General features: G+C 41.8%; 1 protein-coding gene across 9 annotated transcripts in view; it reads right to left on the reverse strand.

Moving 5' to 3' along the window:
• The window catches only part of LOC100066251 (zinc finger protein 709), a 112,962-nt gene that overhangs the window by 60,521 nt on the left and 35,549 nt on the right, over positions 1-16,892 (reverse strand). For 4 of the 9 annotated variants that reach the window (XM_005611874.4, XM_070274047.1, XM_070274048.1 and 1 more), the window contains 3 exons: positions 13,420-13,546; positions 12,913-12,973; positions 9,573-12,521 (listed from right to left, as the gene is read on the reverse strand). In XM_005611874.4, the coding sequence (XP_005611931.2) occupies positions 11,198-12,521; positions 12,913-12,973; positions 13,420-13,546 (1,512 nt within the window). In that variant the 3' untranslated portion in view covers positions 9,573-11,197. Of the gene's footprint in view, positions 1-9,572; positions 12,522-12,912; positions 12,974-13,419; positions 13,547-16,892 lie in introns of those variants that run through there. The other 5 variants (XR_290588.4, XR_011440958.1, XR_011440957.1 and 2 more) reach the window with 3 other exon arrangements.

Genomic DNA, 16,892 nt, shown 5'->3' on the forward strand with positions numbered 1-16,892 from the left:
CCTTGCACTTCTCTCAGGATAATTATTATAGTTACGAGTCTCTGTCTCTCCCTCCTGCTGGATAGTGACGGGGAAGACCTGAGCATGTTGCCTCTTCCCGACTCACATGCTGCTGCCTCCCATTCTAGGGTGTCCCCGTCATCCCCCGGGGGCTGGAGCCCACCTCTACCAGTGCAGTGTTAGCTGATGCGCTCAGGAAAGCTCCCGAGCCCCAAGAACGCAGTAATGGCGATTTGGCCTGTTTATGCACCGCCACGCTCAGTGGAGCCCAGGCCATTGGAGCAGGGGTCTTACAAGCATCTGGTAGTTTTCAAACCTCCTCTGGGGACTTGGGAGGACCTGGTACCATGTGCTCAGGGGCCTGCTTTTCGGGAGAATTCATTCTGCTGCACCATGTTTTGGGTGGGACTCCCGATGTCCCCTGGGGTCAGGGATGATTTGTGACAGCCGCAAGGAATGCAGCACCATAAGAAGCACTTGCCTTGGCAGCGTTTGCCCGGACAGCCTGCCATGATGCCCCTGGGACAGTTGCCTCTGTCATGGGGTAGGGCCGGCTGACCAAGCTCAACACCCCAATACCTGCCACTGACACCGTGGGCCCAGCAGCCATCTCCCCTCCCGGCACCAATCTAGGGGAACTCTCCTCAGCTCCCAGGACCTGATGGCCCAGGCCCCTGGTCCCTGCCTGGGGGAAATGGACAGAGCCCTACCTTCCCAGTCATCTCTCCGGGGCTCAACGCCAGGGCTTCCTAATGTGATTACAGCCCATCACCTCCAGCCCTGACACCCCGCGGGGTCTCTCAGAAAGGAGTGGGAGACACACCCACCTCACCCTGAGGCCTGCAGGCCGGTCTCTGCAAGGCGGTCTGACCTACAGCATTGACACTGTAGGGTGGGAATGCAAGGCTTCACCTGGCAGCAGCTTATGCAGCAGTGGAAATCCCCACCCCAGACCCCAGCAAGCGGTGGTTCCTCCCAGAGAGACTTAGCGGTCCAGGAGAGGAGGTTAGTAAGCCCTTCACAGCTCTGAGGCATCGAGTGCATACAAACAGCCCACAGCCCCTTTGCTTTGAGCCTGTTTTTGTTTTTAGAGCTGAGCTGAGTGTCCTGGAGGTAGCGGAGAGTTGGGTCATGTCTTTTACTCCATGTGGCCACTCTGGGCCTTTTGACTGGTGATTTCAAGCCATTTACATTTAGGCTGATTATGGATCTGGGAGGACTTACCGGTGCCATTCTGTCTTTTGTTTTCTAATTGGTCTATATCTCCATTTTTCCTTTTCCCTTGTGTTCCTGTCTGCCATTTGACTTTGTGGTTTCCAATGATGTTTTTCTCAGGTTCCTCTTTTTTAATGCTTTGTTCCTCTGCTCTAAATTTTTGTTTTGTGGTTACCATGAGATTTACATAAAACGTATCATACATAAAATAGTCCTTTTCCTGCTGATAGTTTATGTTCATTTGCCTGTACTGCTTCCATGCTTTTCCTCCTTCCCTTTTATGTTTTCTTGTCACAAATTATCCCAATTTATGTTGTGAGTTCATTTCCAAAGTGAAGTAGCAGCTAGGGAGATTTTTAGTTAGTTTTCAACTTTTAACCTTTTTGCCATAATTAAGTGTTTAACACCCTATTCTGAAATACCCGTGCAATTTTCTGGTTCTGTCTATTATCACCTTACTCAAAGTCTTGAGTGATTTTTCTTTTTCACTTCAGTTAGAAGAGTGCCCTTCAACATTTCTTGTAAGGCAGGTCTAGAGGTGGTGGACTCCCGTAGGTTTTGTCTGTCTGGCAAAGCCTTTATTTCTCCCTCATAACTGAAGGATAACTTGGCTGGACAGAGTATTCTTGGCTGGCAGTTTTTATCTTTCAGTATTTTGAATATGTCATTGCACTCTCTCCTGGCCTGCAGAGTTTCTGCTGAGAAATCTTCTGATGGTCTAATTGGGATACCTTTGTAGGTTACTGGCTTTTTTCCTTGGCTGCCTTTCAAATTCTTTATCACTGAATTTTGACAGTTTTAATAGAATGTGTCTTGGAGAAGCTCTTTTTGCATTGAGATAATTAGGTAGTCTCAGCCTTGTGGACTTGTATATCTATTTCATCCCCCAGATTTGGGAAGTTCTCGGCTATTCTTTCCTTAAATAAGCTCTCTGCTCGCTTCTCCCCATTTTCTCCTTCTGGGATTCCCACTACCCTTATGTTGCCTTTTCTAATGGAGTCAGTTCTCATAGAGTTTCTTCATTTTTAAAAAATCTTAGTTCTCTCTCCTGTTTCACATGAATCATTTCTAGATTTCTACCTTTTTGTTTTTTTGAGAAGATTAGCCCAGAGCTAACATCTGGCACCAATCCTCCACTTTTTTGCTGAGAAAGACTGGCCCTGAGTTAACATCCGTGCCCATCTTCCTCTATTTTATATGTGGGATGCCTACCACAACATGGCTTGCCAAGTACTGCCATGTCTGCACCCAGGATCCAAACCGCCAAACCCTGGGCCGCCAAAGCAGAATGTGCAAACTTAACCACTGCGCCACTGGGCCCACCCCTGAGCTTTCGAATTCTCTCTTCCATATGGTCTACTGTATTTCTAATGCTTTTTCTTACATTCTTCATCTCATTTGTTGAGTTCTTCAGCTCCAGAATTTGATTCTCTTTTTATTAATAGTTTATTTTTTTTTTTTTGAGGAAGATTAGCCCTCAGCTAACTGCTGGCAGTCCTCTTTTTTCCTGAGGAAAACTGGCCCTGAGCTACGATCCGTGCCCATCTGCCTCTACTTTATATGTGGGACGCCTAGCACAGCATGGTATGCCAAGCGTGCCATGTCCGCACCAAGGACTCAAACCAGCGAACCCCAGGTCACCGAGAAGCAGAACATGCGAACTCAACCACTGCACCACCAGGCCGGCCCCTGATTCTTTCTTTAGAGTTTCAATCTCTTTGGTAAAGTACTCCTCATCATTATGTTCCTGAGCTCATTGAACTGTCTCTCTGAGTTTTCTTGTAGCCCACTGAGTTTCCTCATGACAGCTATCGTGAATTCTCTATCAGATACATCACAACCTTCTGAGAAATTCTTTAGTGTCTGGAGAATTGTCATTTTCTTTTCATGACACCATGTTATGATTTGTCATGATTCTTTATGAGTTGTTCCTCTGCCAGCACATTTGAAGTGAACACCTTTCTTATTTAGGGACAGCTTTGTTTACCTTGATTCTAACAGTTCAACAGATGGGTATTTAGAGGACTGTCTTTGTTTTCTGGAAAGGGGTCCTATAGCACAGGAAAAAATAATGAATTTGGGGGAGTTTCCTGAGACTAGAGGCATGAATGATTTTGACTCTCAGACTAGTCCACATGTTGGCAAATTCATCCCTAAAACTTTCTGTGTTCCTAGAGGTGCCTGGCTCCAGTCACTTGTCCTCCCAGTATGTGGTAATTCTCTATTTGTACCTGTCTCTCATTTTGGGGTCATTGGTTGCCATGTCATCTCAAGTCACTGATGGATCTAGGAAGAGGTGCTCCTTTTCAGGTTCATCAGTTTTTCCTTGTGAAGATAAGAACGATCACTCTGACTCTTTATATCAGAACACAAATCATCCATTCACTTCTGTTGCTCTGTATTTCCCCTTGGGACACTACACCATTTTCACTTATTGATTCTACTGCTAAAGCCATCTACACTAATGGCATAAATGATTGAGGGAGGCAGGGATGGCTCCACCAGGATGTAACCAGACAGACTGCTGTCCTGTCCGGAGGCCTGGACCTTCTCTCTTTGATTTAACTTTACCATGAATTACAACAGATGCCTAGGTACCTATCTCCTTTAGCTTAGAGACAACAAACACTAGTTAATTGCAGAGAAGACTACCATTAACCTTATGCTCTAAAGAATAGAATGCTAATAAATATTCGTGTGCTCATTTTTTACTTCCTTATCTCTCTATTTGCAGAACCATTTCTGTACTAATCCTGAAAAATATATAAACGACACCTGTGCACAGTAAAGTTGGACTTGCTAACACCAACCCAAGTCTCACATCCTCTTTATTTTCCCCTCCCTCAGTTTTTCGCCGACGCCGTCCCTCCCGCGGGAACCTGGACTCTGCCGAGGCTGGACTCCGGCAAGTGGCGCCCGAACAGGGACCTGACGGGTAAGTTCCCCCCTCTTCTCAGGACGGATAGGCTCCTACCTAGGGCTGGAAAGAAGAGCCCCCTTTAGCCCCTCTCTGGAAAGAGAGACTGAGGAAAGGACAGACAGGTAGTAGGTCAGAACTTAAAAAATTGAGAAGTTTTAGTCCCTCTCCCTCTCTAGAAAGGGAGAGTGAAATAAGGTTAGGAAGAGTAAGAAATATTAAGAACTTGTGAGAAGTTTTGGGCCATACTGAGTCTAAAGAAAGAAGGCTCTGTATAGAAATAACATGTATGCTTGCAAAAAAGAGACATAAAAGCCTCTTTGGGACAGATGCCACTATTCAGATAAATTTGATTTGAATAGTAATTAAACACCTATGTGAAAAGTGCAAACATATTATATTTAAGATGACAAAGACTCAAAAAACCATTTGAATCGAGTCATCCAAATATGTGGAGGGATCCAGAAACGTGTAAGTGTGGTTCCAGAACTCTGTTCAAATACTTAAGTGATATTATTCTTTTAATCTGTTGTCTCACTTGTTGTGTTATTGGTGGCACCTTCCTACCCACATACCACAGGCAGCCCTCTTAGAGGAAGAGAGCTCTCCCTGGATGGATAATAAATACTTTAAAGCCAACTGGGCAGCAGCTACCACGGCTGCCAAGGGGTTTTCCTTCAGGGAAACATCACAAACACCAGTTGTCTGCCACAGAAATTTTCAGTGTTTTGGACATTTCTTGATTGGCAGGAAAGATGTTTGCTGAATGACTTCATGTGTGCCCAGGTCAGTAACAGTGACTCCCATGACAATGAGCACATGAGCACAAATGGTAGGAAAACAGCACATCTGTATGTGATGAGCCACAGGGGTTTTGAAGGAGGTACCCCAAATGAAGCATTTACATGCAGGGCACACAGACCACAGGCAAGGTGAGGGGAAGACTTGGCAGTGGGATACGACAGTGGTGGCCAGGGTGCACTGTTACAACAAACCAGAGACCTCTAGGAGTGACCGTTCTGGCAGGAATGTCCAGCAGGGAAAGGCCTGTATCTATCAGGAGCCAGTGAGCCTGACGATGAGAGCAAAGCAATGAGCCCCAAAGACTGGGATTGAGTCTAATCAATGCCTGCAACAGCAGGAAGGGCCATTGAGAAGAAAGCAAATTGGCCTGAGGAGGCCATTAGACTATCATCTGAAGGGGGTAGCCTGTGGTAGTAAAAGAGGTAAAATGTCCAGTGAACAACTTATTCAAGAGCCCAGTATTTCTTCTATTCAGAATTGAGCTGATAATATCAATAAATTTAGACCATCTTGGCGGCTCCTTGCATTTTGGCTTCAGCAGGGTAGTGTATGATGGCATGAGTAATTTGTCCATATCAAGTTCTACCACGGTCTGAGCACAGCAAGGAGCCCAGAGGATCGGGGAACGGGCCTACCAAGTCTACTTGCCATCAGCTGTGGGGATCCCTTCCTCATCCTGCCAGGTGTGTCCATTGATGATATTACCAGTGACTTACGTTTTCACATCAGGTTCACTGGTCCATCACTGGGTTAACCATGGCAGAGAAGGGAAATCACTTCAATTTTGCCTACACTCTTAAGTTAGAGGTCTGTGAGTGGTTTCACATTATGTGGGATATAAGGCTAAGGTTAATACCATCAGGTCTGAGGTGTTGATATGTGTCTCAGAAATTCACATCAATTTATCACCCTGAGCAATACAAATTACCCTCTGCAGTTTGAGGGCTAATATGGGCAGATTAAGGAGCAGCCAGATTTGTAGTTGGGTATTTGAGAGGCAAGATATTCCCAGAATTCTTTAAGACATAGTGGGCAACCTTGGATAAGGGGTTGGTGGTATTCATGACACCACACAGCTGGATCATGGGTAACAGCTCAGGATCTGTAAAAAATGTACAGATTGGTTGGATTCTGGGCTAAGAAAGTTTCTATTCCTAACATGACTGTTGTTTGACTGATCACTCGGATGCTTCAGTCCATTCTTTGATCAAGGATGGCCTGTGTGATGTAGCGACAGAAGGCAGCATCTCTGCAGTGCACTCTGTCGGGTGTGGCAGTGCACACTGTTCATAAAGTTTATGAACACCCTGGTCACCCATGTGCTGCTAAGTGACTCTCCAAGTGGCCAGTCTGTCTAAAATGGAAATGATCTCCTCAGAATGGATTACATCAGAGAAGAATGAAGCACTTCCAACTGTTCATGGGATACTCCAGAGGAGCAATGTTGGCTCCATGCTGTAAATACCCATCTCTTCAATGAGGAGGCTTTTGACTAGAAAGCCTGGAGGTTCCTGCATTCAGGACAAGGCAAAATGGGAAGCTGGCTTGTAGGATCATCCACTCAGGCCGTGGAAGGGACTCTATTTACATAAAGACTCTGTCAGTTGCCAGCAGTAACTTCTCTAATTGTGTGCAGCACCCGGTGAAGGGAATAGTTCTGGTACAAGAATGCCTTGGGTAATTTATGTCCACCATGGGGGTTTAGAGACGCTTGGATGCTCAATGAGAGGCTGCTAAGGCATCTTTGAGAAGGACTGTAGGGAGGGGGACAGTAATGGAATGTTACTTCAAAGATTCCACAGCCTTTTGTTTCCCAATTCAACGTACGTCAATTTGTAAGTGTCGTGTGAATAAGTCAGCAAGCAGATCTGATAAATTTGAGGTGGCTGAGTCACTGTGGGTAACAGAATGTGCCCATGACATGGTTTCTACCTCTGCTTCTGTCACCCTCTCAACTCAGGCCCCTCCTGTTGCCTCAGAGAAAATGTACAGTGAGACGTGTGGATTTCTAAAGATTTTCCCAAGTAAGCAGGCACAGAGTAGGCTTGAGTTGGGAAATGAAGAGCTGGAGATGGTCTATGGATGGCACCAAAAACAACTGATGCTAATGCACATGGACGAGGATGTCCCCAGGCAGATTCTGCTTGGGATACTTTATGTTTCAGACCTCAGAATTTCCAAAGATCTGTCCACGAACCTGATTTAAACTCAAAGACAATGTCTGGGAGCCCTCTCACTTCACTCTTAGTTAAGAGTCTGAGCTGAGGGCAGGTGCAACCCTAAGGGGTGTTTTCTCAAATAAGCCAGTGTTGCCAGAAAGGCCCGTTGAGGACTGAGTCCTTCATCTCAGTCCTGCAATCTTCCTAGGAAGGATGCCACAGTGGTGCAAAGGTTTGACCACATAAAAATCCAGGTTCAGGAGACCTTGACAGTCTTCTAGCATATGAAAGCAATTATATTATTCATTTTCTAATAATTATATATAAAACACATATATAAAATACTTAAGTGCCCTCATAAGTTTTCAGAAATGTTAGGAAGACTGCCATCAAAAGGTGAAAAAAATCCCATCACCTCAAAAGAACAATCCTGTGGTGTCCATTTGAATGAAACCCAATTCATAATTTACACTTTAAAAAAAAGGGAAAACATCCTGTTCCCTTTGCTGTTTTAAACCTTGAAGCTGTTATTGCTCTTCCCCAATTTTCCACACCACGTGCTGGACGTCTAAGGATATAGAAAGGAAACCTGTGATCAGCTACCTGGGCTCTGGGGCTTTCTGGATCATTGAAATTAAACACTTCCAGCCACTCCTGTGATGAAAAGATGTTGAAAATTTCCCATTTCTCCTCTTACACTCAATTACGATGTTACTAAAAATCATACCTTCTCTCTCCAGCTCACTCAATTATTCCTGGGATGGCTGCCTCTAACCAGCCAGAACTCTTTGTGGTGTTTCCACGGGGAGATCACAGCGGACTCACAGAGATGTCACTCTACTCATAGAACTCACTCAGGATGAGCTAGAACAGGGCAGGTGAAGGCAACTGTCTCTCTAAGTGGGAGGAACTCCATGGTTTACTGGGGTGTATGTTGCACACTCCAGTCTGTAGAGCAGCAAAACGAAAATGCCAAATATGCTAACATTTTAAATATTTAATGGTAATATAAAAATCCTCTCAAATGACCTTAAAAACAAAAGACAATACAAATATCTGTGGCTTAGATCAATAGGAAGTCTCAAGTCCCAGATAACAATAATAATGACATCCTCGCTCACTCCTACACTCATGCAAAAGATATAAACACACCTCAGCCTAATAGCTCAATGCTATTTTTTACTTTTCTTCAAAGGCCTTCCTTCTATTCTATAAAACAAAGCTTCACTGTGACCACTTCTGCTTTTCCACAAACATGGAAGCACCAGGACTGCCAGGAATTGTCTGTTTCATGCTCTGTATCCAGATCCCACTGTGTCTCAGCTCTGCTACAGTGTGTGCACCCACTCCACACTGCATGGCCTGTGAGGGACGCTGAAACGGTACCAGCAACAGCAGAGTTTCGGAGAAGGGAAGGCTTCAGAGTGGGACAGTGGTCCTAATTCGCTGGCTGGGTTTGCACTGTCTCACAATTTACGTAAACTCAAAGGCCTCAGCTGAGTCTAAAGGAGATAGTGAAAATATTATGTAGGATACCAAGAGAACGTATGTATTTCAATGAGGTACTTCACAGTAAACAGGGTCTAATTCACCATAGGAAATACATCGGTGTTTTGACTATAAGTAGGAAAGGCAAAGCTGTTCCAGTTGACCATGTGCTGGCTGCATCCACTGCAAGGCCAGGTCTTACCCTGCTGAAGAGAAAAGTGTCTGACAGCTTGTTCATTAAAAGTACAGTTTCCAAGACAAAACTAACAGTATTTTGTGACCACAGAGGTAAAAATGAGAAAGTATAAAAGTCCAAATCCTAAAAATCATTCTTTTCCTTCTTCTTACTAAAATGACTGACTGGAACTTCTTAAAAATTAACTTACCTTCACTACATTGTTTTTCCGTTCTACAAAACAATGATTCGGTTCACAAAAAAAAGGTTCACAAAAGGTAGAATTAAGTTTACCTCCTCACATCAATGAATACAGAAAATAACCTGCCTCCTTGAATTGCAGTCAAATCCACAAACACAGATCAAAATCTTGTAAGAAGTCCTTTGAGCATCGTTACCGCTACACCTCAAGGTGCTTTAGGTCTGTGGTCATTCTTACTAGAATTCCTTACACCCCTCTCTGACTGCAGGTGTAATCCTGCAGGTCACTGGAAGAGGGCACCGAAAAAAAACATGATGGTTAATTTTTAGGTTAAAAATGAATGAGAAATTATTTTCATGTCAAAATTTGTAACTGTAAATGAATAAGAAATACAGTTTGCCTAAGGAAGAAATACCTGAATTGGTCTGCACATGATAAAACTGACTCACAATGTATAACGACTAAATGAAGAACCTTGCAAAGTGTATCTGAAAATCCATAATCAAAAATGGATATTAATATAGTCTGTAAAAATGAAATCCACAATAATATTTAACATAGGATGGACTGGAACAGTGGATAAAATATATCAATGAAACAACTACAGAAGTGTTCATTTCACAAACAAATGGACATAGTTTTATTGACATACACTCAAGGTTACTGAGAACACATCGAGGGAATCCATTCAAGCTACAAGAAACAGGAAACACAGTGTTCCCAGCACGCGAAAGGTGATTGTTCTCACATGGAACAACTGGGTCAAGGCAGCCACTGCACAACGCAGCAGGGAAACAAACTCGCAGGTGCTTCTTTTTATGTCCCATTGTAGATGCCATGGTCAAGCAGGAAAATGTGCTCACTAGCACTATCAACATCACAAGGTGTTTCCTATACACATCAGACGTTATTCAATTATCATCTAGAGAAAAGGGGAATCAGACAATACTCCCACCCACAAAGGTCTGAATTAGCTTCCTGGTGGACACAAGAGGCCTTACAGAAAGACCCTAACTCGAATGGATCTTTGATGTGAAACTGGTGGAAAATGTGTCTCTAACAATATGGAAATCAACTAGTTATTGGTGGTTTTCAAGATACTCTTGACAAAAAGGGTGAAGAATCCAGAAAAAGGGATGGAAGATGGTGTTCATGAAGCTCATACGTAACTGTGTCTCTCCCTGTGTGGTCACTGAAAAATCGGCCTAAGGCCTTGTGTGCTTCTGCCTTCCAAATCTCATGTAAGTGAGGCCATTGGGGAATTCCAACATGGCACATAAAGGGGATGGATTCTTAAAGATCTAGCTCTTCAGATTACCCTCACTGACATGATGCAGTACAGGGGTGATGTGTCCAGCTCTAGATTTTGTTGCCCTGCCACAGGCCTCTACTTAATTTAAAGTCTATTCACCAAATACCAGTCAGAAGGAAGGACAAACAGCAAAGGCCAAAATAGGAAAATAACAATTCACAGGAAGTACACTATTGGATAAACTTGCCATACACAATTTTTTCCAACTGTTTAATAGTACAGAAAATAAAAACAGGCTCCTCCACCCACCAACCCCCAAAAGGAGCTTTCTCTAAAACACGTACAATATGTACAATGGATGAGGCATATCAGGGAACCATAATACAAGGCCACTAAGAAAATCACAACAAATACAAACTGTCACTTTTCAATGGCCCCATAACAGAGAAAAATTAAAACATTATAAAAAAAAGTAAAGATAAAAAATTATTAACTGATTTAAGGGAAAAGCACTACCTATGAATCTTATTTACTATTTACTAAGGACGACTAGCAGACACATCTCACCTCAATATGCATTTCTGAAGTAATTAATAGAAATCCACAGTCCAATGTTGCACTTTAATAAAGAAGTTTGATAAATACAATCTATTTACTACTTTTATAACAATTCTTTCCTGTTGAAAGTTTTCTAGAAGCTCACATACAAATTAAATTCCATGAAGCTTTTTCATAGGACTTACCTTTACATTTCTTTTTGGTGGGAGTTTCACACAGAAAGATGTAGGCCAGTTGATGTCTTTCTCATGCTGTTTACATTCAAGACATTTTTATCAAGTGAGTCCTTTCATGCCTTCAGGAAGAACTGGGATGACAAAATCTATCCCAAATTGTTTATGTCTACATGGTTTATCCTCTCATGTGCATTTGTGCATATCCTCAAAAGTCTGCAGGAGAAGTAAAGCCTATCCCACTTTCCTGATATTCATGAGGCTTTCTCTCCACTGTGAGTTCTTTCATGTTTTTGAAGAGAACTGGAAAAGGTGAATACTCTACTGCATGTTTTACATTCATAGGGTTTCTCTCTTGTATGAGTTCTTTCATGTCTTGAAAGAGAACTGGTATAACTGAAGGCTTTACCACAGATTTTACAGTCAAAGGGTTTCTCTCCAGTGTGACTTCTTTCATGGACTCGAAGATTACTGGAACAAATAAATACTTTACTGCATTTTTTACATTCATAGGGTTTCTCTCCAGTGTGAGTTCTTTCATGGAGTCCAAGAGACCTAAAAGAAGAGAATGCTTTACCACATTTTTTACACTCGTAGGGTTTCCCTCCAGTGTGAGTTCTTGCATGTCTTGAAAGAGAATGGGTAGAAATGAAGGCTTTACCACACATTTTACATTCAAAGGGTTTCTCTCCAGTGTGAGTTCTCTCATGGACTCGAAGATTACTGGAACAAATGAATGCTTTACTGCATTTTTTACATTCATAGGGTTTCTCTCCAGTATGAATTCTTTCATGTTTTTGAAGATAACTGGAAGAAGTGAATGCTTTAGTGCATGTTTTACATTCAAAGGGTTTCTCTCCAGTGTGAGTTCTTTCATGGACTCTAAGAGAACTGGAGGTGGTGAATGCTTTACCGCATTTTTTACATTCATAGGGTTTCTCTCCAGTATGAGTTCTTTCATGTCTTGAAAGGGAAGTGGTAAACCTGAACGCTTTACCACATATTTTACATTCAAAGGGTTTCTCTCCAGTGTGTGTTCTTTCATGGAGTCCAAGAGACCTGGAAGTAGTGAACGCTTTACTGCATTTTTTACATTCATAGGGTTTCTCTCCAGTATGAGTTCTTTGATGAAGTCGAAAAGAACTAGAAAAAGTGAATGCTTTACTGCATTTGTTACATTCATAGCGTTTCTCTCCAGTATGAATTCTTCCATGTATTTGAAGAGAACTGGAACAAGTGAATGCTTTACCACAGTTTTTACATTCATAGGGTTTCTCTCCAGTATGAGTTCTTTCATGAACTCGAAGTAAAGTGAGATAAGTGAAGGCTTTCCCACATTCCTTACATTTATATGGGTTCTCTCCATATTTTTGATACTCACATGATTTATGTTCAGTGTGACATCTAATGTGCGTTTTAAGGGATGAATGATGCGTGAAGACTCTTCCACATGCACTGCAACCCCATGGGTTAACTCCTGTAGTTTTCTTGTTCAGACTGAGATTTGGAAGAAGGCTAACGTTTTCTCCACACTGACTACCGTCTTCACTTTCACAGAGTCTCCCTACCCTATGCTTTCTGTAAAAATGAGAAGCACATTGTTAATGATTTGTCTATTAACGATTGTATATTTCTTATGTTTATTATGATCTATAGGAAATGTCTGTTTTCTCCCTTCTGTGAATTCTCTGAAATTAAATATACTGAATTTTCCGCAAGAGGACTTGCCCCTTGCTATTATCCAAACAGTGATATTCATAGACAGGGTTCACTAATACTATTTCTAAGTGAAATATTTTGCAAAAAGTGAACCTCTACATCACATTTCAGAAAGTATACTTGGTCAAAATTTTGTAAGTGTAGCTAAATTTGCAGCAAGTGTTATTTGTTTTCTTTGCTCTTTTTTAAAAAAATTTCCTAACATACAGGGAATCTTACGTGAGACAGAGCTTTCTACTGTATGACTCACCTTAGTTTTCTCCCCTGGTCTTTGCACTCATCTTCAATATCATGACCTTCCCATGTTATTCCTGAAACGCAGACCCAGAAATTTTATTACAATTATTAGAAATTATAGAAAAATTTTTAGATTACAACTGTTTGATAATCTGACCATTTCTACTTTATTTACTAACAACCTCCCCTTTTCATATTCTACAGCTTAGAACATTTTTTTTTTTTTTTGAGGAAGATGAGCCCTGAGCTAACAACTGCTGCCAATCCTGTTCTTTTTGCTGAGGAAGACTGGCCCTCAGATAACATCTGTGCCCATCTTCCTCCACTTTATACGTGGGATGCCTGTTACAGCATGGCTTGCCAAGTGGAGCCATGTCCGCACCCGGGATCTGAACTGGCAAACCCCGGGCCGCCAAAGCTGAACGTGCAAACTTAATCCCTGCACCACTGAGCCAGCCACTCTTTATGGGAAAGCAGCAGTTCTCTCATTGATGCAGTGAAGGAATGTCCTCACTCTTACCTACTGAGGCCAGGTGCCTGAAGGTTTCCCACATCACATCTCTGTAGAGTTTCTTTTGTGAAGGATCCAGTAAAGCCCACTCCTCTGGGGTGAAGTTCACAGTCACATCCTCAATGGCTACTGAGTCCTAAAACACCACAAATGTGTGTAGAGTAGGATACATGAGCCTGACAGCACTGGGGATCTATACTCCAATTCTAGGAAGGTTACATGGGATTCTATTATCTCCAAACATTTATTCTATGTTGTGATCATCACAAACTCCCTTTTTTCTGTACACAATGCTCATCAATTTAACAATATTATGAACACACGGAAATATTTACACAATTTTACTGTGGTGTCATTATATCCTCTTTCTCTCTAATAACAAGTTCCAGAACATGTTGGGAAATGACAGAAATGCTATACAAATGAAACAAATATCATTTGTGGACCGATGATTCCTACTAAGAAAAATTCTTTCATCTTCTTCCATATGAACCACTGGTTACAGCACTCCATGAAGCAGAAGGTGAAATCTACATGATGTTTCAGTGAATAAAAACACAGTGAACAACTGGAAGCTTTTTGGTCTGGTCCCATCACCAAACTGAGAGTCCAGGCGGCCTGTGAAATTCAAACTTTGACCAAGCGAAGCTGCCCACACTGTCCTAAACTACTCCACGCCATTACAGGTAATCAGATGCAGCTGGCTGAATAGAAATCTTGTTGTAGTGAAACACAGTTTTACCTTTCTCACTCTGTATGCTTTGATGGGGCTGGAATTATTATGAATTGAGAGCTCAAGCACAAGGAAGAAGCCATGAAAACTTAGACCATAGTATCACTATACTCATGGGCCTCAAAGCTACTTCTCACCATTTTCAGAACACACTCTGAGATAATAATGTGCCATAAGAGCTCTTTCTGGTCACATGCGAACAGTGTACCCTGAGCTTTGCTCACCCTGAGGTATAGGAAGAGCTGCAGATTGGGGCTGGCCCTGTGGCCAAGTGGTTCGGTTCGTGCACTCCACTTCTGACACGGCACCGCATGGTAGCCGATGCTGAGGCAGCGTCCAGCATAGCAAAACCAGAGGCACTCACAAGTACAATGTACAACTATGTACGGGGGGACTAGGGGAGACAAAGCAGGGAAAAAAAAAAGACAAAGATTGGCAACTGTTGTTACCTCAGGTGCCAATCTTTAAAAAAAAAAAAAAAAAAGGAGAGCTGTAGATTTCAAGGGAGCTCCTAGAAGTCCACAATGGTTTCCTGTTAAATTTGCACATGATTATAAAATAGATGAAGGATTTAATAGTGGTTTCCTCCAAAAGAACATAAAATTTCCTTTCTCCAATGTTAAGAGGAAGTGTTTCCTGACCAGCCACTCTAGATGATGCCCTGCCGACTTCTGATCCTGCACTTAAGGAGCTTAGAAGCTGTCATTCTTGATCTCACAAGAAGAAAATGAACAAACTTGAAATGAACAACCCTTCTTAGATCCAAGAAAGCCCTGAAGTCATAGGGTAAATAGATGTCTCTGAATTTTGGAAAAATAAAAAAAAATGACATTTTGAAATATGCGCCACATATTCTCTTCTTAATAAGGCCTGCACTAAAGAAAAAAAAATCTATTTCACCAGAGTCTAATGCAAGGGTAAAAATAACAAAAAGGACAGAACACAATATCCATAAAGCCTAGGACAACCCTCTTTAAGGGAGGGCTTAAAATACACATAATTGGAAAACCTGAAGGAAAAGAAAGGCAGAGAGAGACAGAAAACTGTGAAGTGATAATCACTGAAAAACCCTAAAATTAATGATAGCCAGCACACAGTCCATCCACGAAGCTTACAGAACACTAAACACGATAAAGTACAAGAGTGCACAACCCAGGATATGATACTGAAACTAGAGAAACATCACACGCAGAGAATGTACTGAAAAATGCCAGAGAAGAAACACACCTTCGCCAGAAAGAAACAAAGATTTCAGTTAAATGGGACTTCTCAAAAACCATCAACAACAACAGAGGAGACTGAAAGATCTAAAGTGTTGAAAATAAAACCCACTTTCCTAGAATTCAGTCAAGCAAAATTATCCTTCGGTATAAAGAAGAAATAAGGACTTTCTGAGACAAAATTTGAGGAAATTTGTCCCGAGTACACATACTTTGAATGAAATTGTTTGAAAGTTTATCAGAAAGAATGTAAATGATAAAGGTAGGGGATTAGAAGAAGAAAAAAGGAGGGGAAATATCTTTTATGTTTCTTATAATTAATACAACAGATGACACTTTGTTTAAACTAATGTTAGCAACAATGCATTTGGTAATAAGAACCTTATGGAGAAGAGAAATAAATGACAGCAATGTGACAAGACACAGGGAAAGGAAAATTGGGGACAGGGTGTTAAGAGGTACTTGCACACAGTGAAGTGGCACAGTGTCACTTGGCAGAGGGGGGTTAGTTGTAAATGTACGCTGAAAACTCAAGGGCAACCAGTAAAATGTGTTTTTAAAAGAATGTGTAACTGATATGCTAAGAGAGGGGAAAAAGAATTACAGTAAATGCTCAATTTTTGCTCGGGAAGGTGACAAAATGGTAGAAGACAAACAAGGGTAGAAATGGAAAAAATTAAAATTTTGGTAAATATTAATCTAACTGAATCAATACTCACTTTTAATCATGAATGGTCTCATTACAACTGAAAGACACAGTAATAGATTTCAAAAAATACCATTACATGTTGTCTACAAGAAACCCACTCTAAGTATAAAGTCAGAGACAGATGAAGGGTAAAGGGATGGAGAAAAACAGACCATGCCAACACGAATCCAAAGGAAGCTGCCAGAGGAATAGACATCATAGACAATGCAGATTTCAAACTGAGGAAGATGCAGAGATAGAGGGGCAGTAGGTACGGATAAAGGGGTCTATTCTCTGAGAAGGCACAGCAACGCTGCATGTGTACCTGCCTAACAAAAGAGGGGCAACATACCTCAGGGAGGAACTGATGGAATGCAGGAGAGATAGACAAATCCAGTACCACAGCTGTAGAAGTCAACACCCCCTCATCGGGAATTAGACATTTCAGTAGGCAGGAAGTGAGGAAGGACAGACGTGCAATGAACAGCACTGCGAAACAGCTGGGTTTCATTGTAATCTGCGGAATACTTCACAGAACAGCAGAATATACATTCTTCTCAGGTTCACATGGAACATTCACCAAAACAAACCACATTCTGGGACATAAAGTACACCTTAACAAATTTGAAAGAACAGAAATCACACAAAGTAGGCTCTCACATCACATAGGCATTCCTCTAGAAGGCAATATCAGCAAGAGTTGGAAAACTCCCTCATATGTGGTGATTCAAAAATACACTTCTAAATACTACAGAGCATCAAACTACAAGTCTCAAGAAAAGAGAAAAATAATTTTGAATTAAAAACATGAAAACATAGCATAGCAAAGGTTCTTGAATGT

This window comes from Equus caballus, chromosome 7 (assembly GCF_041296265.1).
Source record: "Equus caballus isolate H_3958 breed thoroughbred chromosome 7, TB-T2T, whole genome shotgun sequence".
NCBI lineage: Eukaryota > Metazoa > Chordata > Mammalia > Perissodactyla > Equidae > Equus > Equus caballus.